Source organism: Ischnura elegans, chromosome 7, assembly GCF_921293095.1.
Source record: "Ischnura elegans chromosome 7, ioIscEleg1.1, whole genome shotgun sequence".
NCBI classification, from domain to species: Eukaryota; Metazoa; Arthropoda; class Insecta; order Odonata; family Coenagrionidae; genus Ischnura; species Ischnura elegans.
In genome coordinates this window covers 22,211,175-22,225,802 of record NC_060252.1, presented here as the reverse complement: position 1 = coordinate 22,225,802, position 14,628 = coordinate 22,211,175, and the positions used below count along the sequence as shown (strand labels likewise).

General features: G+C 40.2%; 1 protein-coding gene across 4 annotated transcripts in view; it reads left to right on the top strand.

Annotated features, from left to right (window-relative positions):
* LOC124162005 (tetraspanin-11-like) overlaps nucleotides 1–14,628 on the top strand; it is a 206,801-nt gene that overhangs the window by 159,408 nt on the left and 32,765 nt on the right. Inside the window, exon 1 of one of the 4 annotated variants that reach the window (XM_046538323.1) lies at nucleotides 13,884–13,989. The exons of the other annotated variants lie outside the window; for them this stretch is intronic. Within the exon in view, the coding sequence (XP_046394279.1) occupies nucleotides 13,988–13,989 (2 nt within the window). The 5' untranslated portion in view covers nucleotides 13,884–13,987. Of the gene's footprint in view, nucleotides 1–13,883; nucleotides 13,990–14,628 lie in introns of those variants that run through there. 4 annotated transcript variants of the gene reach the window in all.

The window sequence follows — 14,628 nt, the reverse complement described above, 5'->3', positions numbered from 1 at the left end:
GTGCAAGGTCAATTGCATGCCACAGGTGCGCCATTCTGTGAATTCGTGGCATGGACGAGGCAAGATTGCCGCTATACCAGAATTTTACGGGATGACGAATTTTGGTCGGAGAAAATGGAACAAAAATTGTTTTATTTTCTACAAGGAGGCTCTTCTGCCAGAGATAATCGATCCTAGAGCTTGTAGATCAATGGATATTAGAGAACCCTTTTGGTCCCCCGCAAATGAATGAAATTAATCATGTAATTTGAGGCGAGACGTTGTTAGTGTGTCATTTATAATTGAAAAATTTTGAAGAAAATAATTAAGTGGAATATTTTAGCTTCTTTTCAATAGCTTACGTGTCCAATATATTCTATTCTAATGTTTATGCTTTACTTTGTTTTCCTGAAGCGCTTTTTGCATCACGATTTATATTTCTGTTTTTCGCTGTGCTACTGGCTTTTTCTCATTATTTCGGGATATACTAATTATAGGTACCTCAAACAACCGTACATGAATTACATCCGTCCATATTTTCTCAAGGAAAATTATTTTATTTTGTATCAGTCTGTACTTCTCTGTTTTTTTCCGTCACAATTTCAATCTGCTATAAGTTTTCCATATGTTGGGCTAATTAATAATTATTCCTTGCAAAAGGTTCTTGAAACTGAGCTCACTGAAACAGGTATTCTAGACTTACATTAGTAGAACCTCCATTGCCATTTTATGCTTAATCTGAGCCAACCATTTTCCATCTTCGTCGACAAATTATCTCCCTTGGCACGAGCATCACCTAGTATTGCGTGGCAACCACTCCCTTGACCAAAATATTTTCCTCCTCCTGTCCCAGCATCACGAATGCGCTCAACATTGAAAACCAATTTTTTTTATTGCTCCATATGGTACTTTTGGGCAGTTATAAAATAGAAAATAATATATAAAATGAAAATTCTTTTTTTGTAATCCTCGTCAATGAAATGAAGACACATTTTACCGTGAGCCTAGACTAAGCTGATACTCGCGCGTTGACACTCACACGTGCGGCAGATAGGCACAAAATGGTTGTTATTCGGATCCTTGCAAAACCTTGCAGCTGATTTTTTTTACTATCATCTTAATAATACCTTACTCTCTTGTCACATATTTACATTTTAACCATTTACATTACACGTAAATTGACGCCAAATTGTTTATAACTCGACATTTATGAGAATTTTTGCGAAAAAAATGACGGCTATATTATTATTTTACTAAGTAACTTTTCTGGTTCAATGCGTGTGGTCCATGGGGTCGACTCCGGTTAGGGTTAGCGGCGGCGGAGAGTACGGCAACAGAGTAAGCGTGTGGATGCGATATGACCACATTCACTTTTATATCTGGATAATAGATTTAATCGTGATAGAAAACGATCACCAAAAAGTAAAATTAATAAATATTGCTACGAATGACTCTTATTATGCAATCGCTGGGCCCTGAAAGAGGTACACTGAGAGATTTCTTTCTTTTGACTGCATTTCATATACTACTACGGAGAATTGACTAACGTCGTGTGCTTTAAGTATGGTAACGGTCTCTTTTATTAACAAAAAAACTCTCTATCTAGGCAAGACCCATCTATGATCCATGGCCTCCACTTCCTAGCCTCCCATACCTATCAAAAGGTCTACCGAGTGGTCATGGGAGTGGTTTTTGGCTTAGATATTCGCAGGAATATTTTCTATTTCATATTGAAATGCATTTTCACATTTGGTTGTTCTTATGCTACGATGCCGAACGGTTCTATTTGTTGTGTTCCTGTTGCTTTTCTTGAAAACCGAATACTTCGATTTTTTTCTGTGTTGGTTAGATTCATGCATCCAACTGTAAAAGCATCTATTTTAGTCGAAGTAACGTTGATATTCTATTTTGACTGCATTGCAAATAATGGTTTCTTATTTTATTTTTGCTAACGGTCATTTTGTTCTTTTGATTGAAAACTTTAATTCACTTCACGTAATTTCGGATTTTATTTGTAACTTGACTTCTTTTCTCATTTACACTTCCTTCTTGGAAGACCATCTTTTCCATTTTATTTCGTTTATATTTTTCGAAATTTCTCTCTTTAATTCCATCTAATTTTAGGATCTTTTTTAAGTTATGTAAAAATTTAGGTATAAATATCTCCCAAAGAAATTTCACACTTGCAGCTGCATGATATCCTATTGAAATGTAGGAAGCAAAAATCTAATGCAAAAGCATTTATGTGGCGAAATATATTGCTACAAAATTGCATTTTGCAAAGGATAGCATTGTATCTTCATAGTGAATTCTTGAATGGATTTATTTGGAAATACGTGAGGAAGTGGAATGAACGTTCAAGAGTGAACAATAGATTCCATAAAACGTGATGGAAAATGGCTCAAGACAGTAATATATTTTCCGAAAAACTTTCTTGAATGCTTGCAGGGTACATCATCCTTATCCAGTAAGTTTATTAGGTTTACATTCTTGATTTTAAGTAATCTATAACTATTCCTTATGCAGCATAATGTACATGCTGCTCCAGTTTAGCCAGTGCAAGTGGACGTCCAGTCGTATGTTTTCAGGGAGGAAAACGAAAGGCTTTATCCTCCCATTCCGCTGAAGTTCTTTCATTTTCAGCAGATATTAATGTAAGGGATGAAGGCAATGAGGCCACCTCCAAGCTAATAAAGGAACCTACAATGACCAAGAGGGACCCTTGCCAAGTGGAGAAAATGCAACCCCGAGTCTTATATGATGTCAGATGAAGAGGCCCTCTCACTAGGTAATTGCGTCCATGCAGCTCTCAAAATTTCAGTACAAGGGTATTCGAAAATTTGTGAAATGCCATGGACATAATCTTTATCCCAGTTATGAGAGAGTGAGGTGAACAAAAGCGGATCCAGGGGGGGCACGGGGGCACGTGCCCCCCCAGACCCTCAAAAATATGCATGATATTTAATACGGTCCCATTATCATTGCATTCGTTTTATATTACGAGGTATCCTCGTGCCCCACCCAGAACAAAATCCTGGATACGGCCTTGCTTGTGCCCCTCCCAGAAGAAAATCCTTGATCCGCCCCTGGAGGTCAACATAGGATTCAATTTACCCGAGTGATATTATTGTAGGAAAGGGCATATATGAAGTTACCAAAAGTCGTCTGGAAATTGGATCTCGAATCATAACTTGCATTTTTACAGACCCAAGTCCCTCGTCGCATATAAAGTGCATTTTAATTTGCAAATACGGCTTTGACAGCAGTTAGGACATACGCAATATAACGTACCATATGTGGGAACGAGAGCATAGTCTCATGAATTCTTGTTCGTCAGCTCTCTTGCGCCTCTTTGTTTGGTAAAGGATAAAACAGGTACCTAAAATTCAAAAGTCATCACAATTATTCTAGATATCCTCTCAAGATAGCCATCTCTGGCCCTTTAAAAACTATTATTGAATGCCACCGTCCGTACATGAAGTCTTCTTTAACGGATCTGATATTGCAAATGAGTCCTTTTTGCCCTTGGGACAACTGTCAGAGAATGCAATGGAGGCGCGAAATGAGGACGTGGACTATTCATGAAACCACTGCACGAGGGTAAATTTGGCAATTTTCAGGAAAAATTGAGGGTAGTAGTTTCTCGCTAAATTTGTTCAACTTTGTATTTACAGCGTTTTTCGCTTTCAGCCCACTATGCGCCTCCACGATAGGAGCCCGAGGACGCGTTCAAGGGGGTATCGACGGAATGGAAACATCCCGCGCCGTCATTTCGGTGACGCGTGCTACCACTAGCGAAGCCGAATTCACAGTCCTCAAGGAAATGGCCGATCATCCAATACACACAATAATATACAGATATGTCTATAGAATCTGTTTTCGGGCAGACACATCATGCGACCTGGTGCGGCCCGCACACCACCTTACGTATCTGAAACGACGAGAGCAGTGGGGGTTTGAGGGAGAGAACCGAGAGACCAAGAGAGAACCGGCACGGCGGCAGACCGAGTCGGGAGTTCGGGTCTTTGAGAGGGGAGGGTCGTTGTGAGGGGAAGTTGTCCTGGGATGAGGGGAATAAACTTGGAGGGGGTGATCTATGATTGCACGAAGATCCTGCAGTGGTCATAGTGGGTCGCTCATGCCATTCGACGGTAGCTCCATCTCTACCTCGAGAATCTCACCACGTGCCTGTCGTGTTTAGCCTTAATCGAAACTCCGCTGCTCATAGTTAAGTTTCGATCCCGGATGTTGAGTGGAGGGGGAAAAGAGGGAATAGTTTCGACCCATTACGTTTCACATGCGTGTAGAGAGGTTAAAACATTTAGCTTAAAAATCGAATGTCCAGAAAAGTTTCTCGGGTTTTCCGCCGGTTGATGTCGTCCACGTCTCCCGACGTTTCGATCCGCGACTTGCTGATCATCCGCAGGGGATCTTCCGAAGAAGATTGGAAGATCCCCTGAGGATGATCAGCAAGTCGCGGATCGAAACGTTGGGAGACGTGGACGACATCAACCGGTGGAAAACCCGAGAAACTTTTCTGCAACTGATACGCCGGGAAAACCTAAGATCTTAAATCGAATGCCCAGTTTGCGTTCACCGATCTCCTATTAGTGGTAAAAATATGAGTTCCCCATGCATCTAATGGCGGTAGGACGAACCTCTACCTACTTCATTTAATCATACTTCATACTTGGTGTGTGGGTCAAAACTACACTGTTCGAAGGTGAAGCACGTGGTCCCTCCGGTGCGAAACATTATCTGCGTTTCGTTTCGTCCCAGAGTTTTAGTTTAGTTTCGACCCGAAGTAGTTTTGACTCCGATTCCGTTTCGACCCTGATTTAGCTCCCCTGGTTTAAATCCATTTCGTATCTACACTTCGCTCCCGGGAACGAAACTATTGAAATTTTACTGGTTTTGACTTTCGTTTAGTGTCTATTGCCATCCCAATTAAAAACTTCCGCAACCCGGAACCATGGCCAGCACCCGAAGATGGCGCATGAATGCGTCGAAACTATTTGTAAGAGTCAGCATTAAAGTGGACATGTACTACACCCAGTGCATATTTCTTTTTCTCTCTTGGGATTACGTAGTTATAATCTTTTTTATTAACATACCTCAAGTTTCTCCCAATTGTTGGTATCGTTGACGCGCTTGTCTAGTGAGTAGGGAGGAGGTATGTCGTAGTAGCAGCATGAGACTTATGGAGCCGTGGGAGGCCGCCGGAGGGTGGGTCTTCGGGTTGTGTAGGAGTGACTCGTGAGTAGGTGTGCTGTAATAATAGGCCGGTCGGTGCGTGACATCATTTTGTGTGACGCGGAGAAGGAGCGAAGTGGATCCATCCATTTAGTGCGACCTCAGCCATCTTCTGGAGAAATAACACTAACTTAAAAGGAAGGAGGGGATGGCGGGACAGTAGTGTCTTTTGTGATGGCAGTGAATCGAAGATGGCCTCTGCGCGCAGCGGACCTCGCATGTTCCCATGCACGAATGTTACAAAAGAGGATCCTCGAGTCGGCCTCTAAATGTGTTCACTCACCGCGCCATTTAAATGGGTTTACAAAATTCTCCACTCGCGTCGCTGGCGGACAAATTGATCCGAGTGTCACCGGGAAATAAGGTAAAAATTTAAAAAGTGTCAACCGAAATTTATTCGTATCATTATGTGATCTATCAAATTCGTTACTTCTCATAGCTATTCCTTGCAATAACAAACATAATACCGCAAAATATCGGAAAAAGTGGGTCGCATCGCACTCATCACCGCGCCGCGGACATTGTTGAAAGCCAATTAAAATGCGACCGAAGTGGCAACAGAAATCAGCCTTCTATGGAGTGGAATTGGACCCAATATCACAATAGATTTCTCTCTTGATGCTTTTTTACCCACGAAACAGGGGTTCGCGCCACGTTCAGATGATTTTTTTTATATTTGAGAAACTGTCAAATGTTGACAAAGGTCCACTCTCTATGCTCTGAATATTTCGATCGGATAGCGTAAGTTTTAGGTGAGTAACTATATACGATCCGTCGCACTGTGGACTGAAACAACGCCAACTTAGTAAACTTTTAGTTTACTTTATGTGGCGTTGGCTGAAATTAATAAAAAAGTTGACAGTATGGCGAAATGTCGTTTTTCGAGGTAGGTGACGGAAACTTTGCAACAGTATTTAAAAAATAGTTGGCCATCAATGTACGGAATGTCAATATCGAATAATATTCGCCATTACTTGGTTACAAGCATGCAAAAATGGCCTGACAGGTTTAAGAAAAGAAAAGGCACAATAAATGTGATACCGTTTTTTTATTTCGTTGAACTATTCCAATAGCGTCACCGCTGCTTACAATGAAATATTTTCCGGAAAAACTGAAAAATGCCGTTCAGAATAAGTTTTGTCCTGTTTGTATTCCTGTAAATTGACAACGTCATTTATATTTGGCAATTGGTATCCTGTTCATTGATTCCCAACCGTTTAAAAAAAATTAGTTGCTAAGTTTGAAAACTCCGTTTCATAATTTTGTCTGTTTTTTTTCGAATCCAGCCCACTGAGTGTTTGTCAAGGGAGTGATGAGTTCCATTGATGAGTGGACATTGCCCCTCCCAACTTCTTTTGTTGACCCATAGGGTTCTCTCTCTTTCTCTCCCAAGGTCGCCTTGCTCATTCTCAAATTCCTCCCCTCCACCAAACCAAGCGCATGCCTCTGCGCATAGGTCACACAACACACCCAGTTCCCAATTTTCGCCCAGAGAATTACCTACAAAAAAAAATTTCATTCCTAATGTCATTAGCAAGAGTGATAGATAGAACAGCTGAAGCATGCGGAATCCGTTCCAAATCAGTTTCGAGGATCCTGGAAGAAAAACATGGTGACCGTAATAGTGAAAACATAGAACCCCCTGTTTTAAGAACACCCGGAAAGAAAAGACGCAGGCGAAGTCAGAGGACAAGTATTGAAAATTTCGACGAGGAAGCAGTCCGTAGCCATATCCACGGCTACTACGAGAGAAGGGAATATCCAACTGTTCGGAAACTGTTGATATCCTTGAAAGAAGCAGATCTATTTGATGGTGGACGGACAAGCCTTCGAACCGTCCTGAGAAAAATTGGCTTCAAGGGGAAAAAGTTTTCCGGTAATAGGAAAGTTTTAATGTAAAAAGGAGACATTGTTAGAAAAATTCCTTAGAAAGTTTTTGTTTCTCGAAGGAAGGGATTACTCTCAATTATGTTGCGTTTTAAAACATAGGATAAAACGAATAGAAGGAAAATTACTTGCTTTATTTAATGCCAAATCAGAAACTTCATTTCGTTCACTGTAGTCCTTTCTATGATTGTTTTTTCCTAGAGTTATCATTTACACTCCGGCATTTAAATTAGCAGCATTTTTCTATAATTACTTCAATTACCAGTTCGTTGGAGGGCAATTCGTGATATTTGCGCGATCGCTATTTTTCTCAGTGAGGGCAGAGTAGTAGGAAAGAAAAGTATAAAAAGGTAATGCTGACCGCGACTCTTCCGTTGGCCCTTCACGCCCGTCGTCCCTTCGGGCTCCTTTCTTCACGGAACCCTTTTGTTTACATGTGGTGTGGGCGTTTCCCTTTCTTACCTGGCAACATTGCCCCCTACCCCTTCTAACTGTCAACGGACAACTCTCGGCTGCCGGACTATACATGCCACCCTGTAAGCTACCTCAATAGGCGTTTGGCGGGGGTGGTAGTGGACACTAGCACTTAACGAAGAAAAAGAAAATGCCAGAAGTTTCACCTAGCATTCCTTATTGGCCCTTATTGTTCGGGGGAAAACGAATCTACATCTACATCTATGCAATATATTTAAGCTTTCGGGTTTCCCCGCGGGTAAGATATTCGAATAGCGCCTAATTAAAGTAAAATCATTTATATCTATGTAATACCCAGCGAGCCTACACAGGATGTTTCGCAAGGGGAATTCCCATATCTATCCGTTCGGCAAAATATCTCCCTTAATGTATCGCTTATGTCGGACCTGGAAATATAGTGGGGCTCTTATATTATGCTCTCCGTGTCGCTCTTAAAGATATCCATTCTCAATTGTTCAAAATCTAAGCCAAGTGCGCAGCCTCCGAGTCTCAAGCGGCTCCCAGCCTAATTCGTTTAACATCTGTGTATACCTTTCTTTGCGCTCGTATCAGTTCTTGACGCAGCCTTCCGTTGTATTTTATCCAGTTCACGGATTAAGTCTTTCTGCAACGGATCCCATACGCTCAATGAATATTCAAGGTTTGGTCTGACGAGTGCGAAATAGCACAGAAATATATACTTCATAAGAAGGCGCTAATTCAATCGGCCCGCTAGGTTTCGGAAACGGCAAGTCGTATCGCGTACAAAGTTGCACGGAAAAAAGGTTTAGTGAGAACCATAGAATTCTGCTGAAATTAATCAAATTTTTTGGTTCATATGGAACATTGAAAAAGTCAGTAACAATTACCAAATAAGTTCGATGAAACTTTTTTTGCAATTGTTACCAAACTGGCCACAACAGTTTGATAAAAACTACTAAAGTCAAAAGGATAATAAAAGCGACGTAGCGTGCACATATGAAAGATTTTCCTCCCAGAAAGGCATTGTTCTTATTGAAAATCATAAAATTAGGAATTAAGCGTAAGTTACTGCAAAAAAGTGAAAAAAACACGCCTGCAAGAAGCATTCAACGTGGGCCCCTTGCCGTTTGATAAAATAAAAAAGGCGTTTGATAAAATGAATCAAGTGCTCAATAATTTACATCCAATTTTAAGCATATTTAACAAAAATACTCCATATCACACCAGTTTGATAGTTTTAATCAATTTTTTTTCGTGCGTAATAGTTAGGAATAGGACACAGTCAAACGACATAAATTTGTTTCAGTATCGTATGGATACCATCAATTTTCTATTTCCGGGACGGTGAAATTAAAAATAATATTAAGTAATTATGTAATAGAAATATTAAAAATGAAGAGAAAATGCATGTTTTAAAAGTGTTTGAGTCATTGAACCCTGTTAAACTCAAAAATTGGACATGAACATATGTTTTTGCCCCCGAATGGATTCGAACGCGGCACCCCACTCCGTGTCGCCCCCGTTTGTTAGCCTTGGTCACGGCTCCTCATGTCTCCTGTTAAGTCGCCATCGTGCAATTTTCCTTAATGAAGGATGCTAAGCATGTGATACTAATGAAAACGAAAGGTTGACTGCGAATAGGCAATGCGAAGAATTCCGCGTCGAATATATATCTTATAAAAACGCTCCCTTAATCGCGGGTCGGATTAGCCGAGTAGACTCGTTGGGAGGACGCCAACCAACCTGGTATGTGTCCACCCGTGGTTAGTCATGGTGAAATTTCTTCACAATTGGCTTTCCCGCATCCGAACGTGTGAGACCATTGTGTCACACCAATCCGGCATCCTAGGCACAATAATCTCGACCCCTGAAGACAGCCGAAGCAAGGTCATGTCCTGCAGACGCTCCTTCCAATGCCGAACAGTCGGTACTCGAGATGTGTTTAATCTGTGGCTGTAGATAATGAACTTCTGACACAGAAATGTAATCGTGGATCTCAAATGCGCAGGAAACGGTTAGTACGAAACCGACCCCATTTTTTTGCTCCCATTTCCATTTATCGTTCAGAATATTAGAAGGAATTATAGAAGGTTTACTCAGTAAGTAGGGTGCCGAGTTCAACCCCCCTGGGGGGCAATATCATATTTTTACGATCAGTTATTGGTTTTAAACTGCCTCATTGGCTCAATAATTTTCAAAACAAGCATATTCTCTTCATTTAAAGTATTTATATTTGTTAATTACTTTATGTAAAATATTTAATTTCCCCATTAAGGCCTGGTTACATTAGAATGTACAAGATTCTGTACATTTTTCTGAATGGTTTTCTGAACAGATTCTTGTACATTTACATGGACAAAATCCACGAATAGGTGGTTACACCGCACATTTTTTTCGGACATTTTTTCGAACATTTTTAAGTGTGCAACAAATTATTTCAACTTATCCCAACTTATCCCCTTATTCAAATTTATCCCAAATACGAAAATGCCATTTGCCTGTCAGTCCCTGGAGAAACTACCCCCCCCCCCCCCCCCGAAAAAATTCTGTTTCAGCCCTTGACTGCGTCAACTATTTAACCTTGTTTACAATATAAAGTGTCCGTCGAACATCCGAATATGACGTTTTAATATGTCATTGTTAATGAGTTTGGATATTCAGACGTTTTCCTAGGCAGATGTCTCCATCAGCTCCGTTTAAACTCCTCTGAATTGGGCCATACCATACCAATGCCTAAGATGGCGAAATTAAATGTTTTACATTAAATAATCAACAAATATAAATATTTTTAATGAACAGAAAATGCTTGTTTTAAAAATGATTGAGCCAATGAGGCCGTTTAAAACCAAGAACTGAGCGTAAAAATATGCAGTTGCCCCCCCACCGGGCTCGAACGCGGCGCCCTACTTCCCGAGTATACCTTCTATATTCTGAACGATGAATGAAAATTGGTGCAAAAAATGGGGTCGGATTTGTACTAATCGTTTACCGCGTATCAACGATTGCGGTGCACAATTTTACATCTGTGGAAGAAGTCGACGACTTTCACAGATGAGACACACCTCGAGGGCCGCTTTGCGGCGTTGGAAGGAGCGTCTGCAGGACACGACCTTGCTTCGGCTATCTTCAGGGGTCGAGGTTACTGTGCCTTGGATGCCGGAATTAGTGAAACCTCATTGAGGATATCACACGTCCGGATGCAGTAGAGTCAATGGTGGTCTCTGATCACCATGACTAACCGCGTGAGGAAACGAACCTTCTGGTTGGCGTCTCCCCAACTAGCCCACTCGGCTAATCCGACCCACGTTCAGATGAGCGTTTTATAAGGTATATATTCGACGTGGAATTCTTCGCATTTTCCTTTCGCAGTCAACCGGTCTTTTTCAATGGTATCACATGCTTATCATCCTTCATTAAGGCAAATTGAACGGTGGAGACTTAACAGAAGACACGGCAAGCAGTAACCAAGGCGAGCAAATGGGGGCGCCACGGAGTGGGGTGCCGCGTTCGAATCCAATCGGGGGCAAAAACATATTTTCATGTCCATTTATTGAGTTTCACAGGTCCCAACGGCTCAAAATTTTTAAAATAGGCATTTTCTTTTCATTTTTAATATTTCCATCGCATCATTACTTTATTTTTTTTAATTTCACCGTCTCGGAAATGGAAAATTGACGATTCACCTCTAAAAGGAATGTTTGCATCGATACACCTGAATATGATGATGTTGGATAATCCAAACTCACAAATCATGACTTATTAAGGTCAGCTCTCCGACAGACATAATTAATTATACGCATTATTGCATAGTTTACAATACAGTTCGTCATCATGGGAACTTCAAATCAACATTGCTTGATTTTTGGGCTTTCTGAAACGCCCTTACCATTTTCGTACCAGTCATTAGCCTAGAGACCCGGTTTTCACTCTGAATTACATACTACTCCTCGAGGACACTACTATGTATAAGGGACGGCTACTGCCAAGCCAGTTCAATGTGATGCAGAGTCCTCTACATTGCCTCGTAATAACTACGAAGTAGCATCATCGCAACCCACCATTGATTCGTACACGGAAATAAAAAAGTTTGATTAGAACTATCGATTTCTGATGAAATTTATTAAACTTTTGGGTTCATATGGCACATTGAAAAATTCAGTAATAATTACCAAACCAGTTTCATAAAATCGTAATTCGTAATTGTTACCGAAATGACCACAGCAGTTCGATAAAAACTATCAAAATCGAAAGGATAATAAAACCGATGTAGCGTGCACATGTGAAATATTGTCTATCCAGAAAACACTATTCTGATTGAAAATCATGAAATTTAGAGTTTAACTTAAGTTTCTGCGAAAGAAATTTAAAAAAAGTTGAAAAATAGTACGCCTGCATGAAGCATTGAACGTGGGTCCCCCGCGTGGTAGCAACGGACTCTGACAATTAGTCTAAATCGGTTGCCATAATAAATGATCAATCAAAGGCCTTAATATATTATTATTGTAAATAATCAGCCTTTGTTTTGAAATGTGGATAAGGTTTGACTACAGTTTCCCTTTGTAAGCTTAAGAGGAATACTTGATGCACACAATTGCATTAAGTAGTTACTCCATATGAATATCTAGTGCAGAACCGCAAGTAAACTTTATTTGCAGGCTTTTTACATTGATATAGAGATGACTTTAACGGGCTGGGTGATATCCTTAGCATGAATTTAATCTAGTACCTATGTCGACTTTTATCACATGTTATTTAACATGATCGCGAATGATTATACCTCAGGAATATCTCTAATTAAAGTTTAAATGTGTCGAAATACAAAAACATTTCCTTACAGCTTTAATATCTATGATAATACGCTATTCAATCATTGTCTTTGATGCACCAGCTTACGGATAACATTGCAATTTAAAGCAGGAACAAACAGAAAAATGAACGTAAACAAAATTAAAACGTTATCGCCATCACAAATAATGAAAACAAAATTATTTCTACCAACATATCTTTTATGTAAGGCCTGTTTAAGAATATTTCAACTGCAAATGTGCATTGGTATAAACAAAAGAGGAACGACATTAATTTAATTTAGTAATATTATAATTCAAGGAATAAATAATACAAGGTAGTGATATATAAGCAATGATACGGTGGATAAATTCAATGGAATTAAAAATAAGTTAACAAAATGAATTAAATGAATATAGAAGGAAGGATTATTATATTCCTTCTTCGGTCGCAAGTTAACGGATTTCCAAAAATGCCCTCAGCGTGGCGATGAATGCTGAGCGATTCACTTTTTTCCCGACATTTTGCTCTACATTATTTGAATTGCGAGAAATAGCATTGAAAATTCATGAATTGGATAGATCACATCTTCAGGAACACAAATTTCGGTGAATCGCTCTGATTAAAGCTTATTTTATAACGTTTTTATATGCTCACATTGATGTGTATTTGTCGTCTTGTGCGGGTCAAATCTTGCAACTCAATTTTAACAATTTTCCCGAGTATCTATCAAGACGAAATTTTCAAGATATCTTAGAACCAGACGACAATGCAATATTCTCACACTTCTATAATGATTTTAACTGTATCTCGATTTTTATCCAGAATTTAAAATTAAATATGGAGATTAGCTCAAACAATAGCCACAAAAATCCTTTGTGCATATTTGGATCAATTTATTTAGAGAGATTAATGCATTTAACTTTGTTTTATTTAATTTTTTTATATTTTTTAAATTCTTTTTAGTTCGCGATAAAAAGTTGTTGTTTTAAATATATATATTTTGTATCATTATTTTTCATTGGCATTCGGATTGCTTTTCCCATCAGCGCCCAATTAGGCGATCGGCGATTGTTGTAAATAAATTTGAATGCGCGATCGGCAACAATGCATGTAGCGGCATTTTGAGGATTCTTCTTTGTAACATTCGTGGTGGTATGCTTGAATTGGGATTCGGTCTGTGTGCCTTACGCGTGGTGTCTAATCAGTGTCCGTGTGTTTTGTGAGTTCCCGGTTGTTAGGGAGACCTTGGAAAGCGGAGAGCGAAGGAGCAGATGAGGGGAGGAGCCATTGGCCGAACTTTCTTCCCTCGTCCTTGGACTGCGTGAATTACGAAAAGCATTTTCCTTTCTAGAGTCTCTCATATTATTTCATCTGTTCGCCCTTCACGGACGAGTAAAAGAGCGTGTTTCTACCTCTTTTGAGTCACGTCCGAGATTTTTCGAGCGTTCGTCACGGGCCGCGTCACTGTTGGACGACGTAACAAATCCCCCCCCCCCCTTCGCCTCTCCGCCTTCAACTGTTCTTTCGCCGCCTCCTCTCCGTGATCATATCTCGCCGAGCGCGAGAGGAGCTCTCGTTGTCCGGAAAACACCGCCGCGTAAATCCGTCAGTATTCGCTGCGCGCGCCCAACACCTGCTTCGGATCATGTGAGTAGTAAACACTTATTAAACGTTAATCTTTTGTTTTTATTTTCGTAAGCGTGATTCCTCCCCTCATGTGACTTCACTAATGTTCTACCAAGTGGATTACATGGTATAATAGGCCCCGGTACGTCCCATGGAAGCTTGATTTATGTTACCTTACTTTAGGTGCATTAAGGATTGGTCACACGATACGTAAACACGTACGAATTAATGTCTAAATGTATGAACGCGGGGATGAGCACGAAAATGTACCGCGTAACCACCCAATCTGTGCCAACTCAGGAACGGAAAATAGAATCTGTTCTAATTTGGTTCATGCTTTCGTACATGTTCCGTTCTGGTCCATGAAAATCGTTTATGCACTCACACATTTACTCGTGCGTGTTTATGTACTGTATAACAAAGCCGTTGTCATCTGTTTTCATAAATGTCCGCAGCTCGACAATAAGTGGAGAGAGATCAATTTATTCTTAATACTCGCAATAGAGCATTCGCTATCACGAGAAATGGCATAGTAAAGTTATGAAAGTGATAGATCACACCTATATATGAATATACATTTCTGTTAAAAGCCCCATTTTATTGCTTATCAACCCTCCGTGAAATTCAGCTCGCTCTGCCCGCCAAGGACGCGAGTGGAGA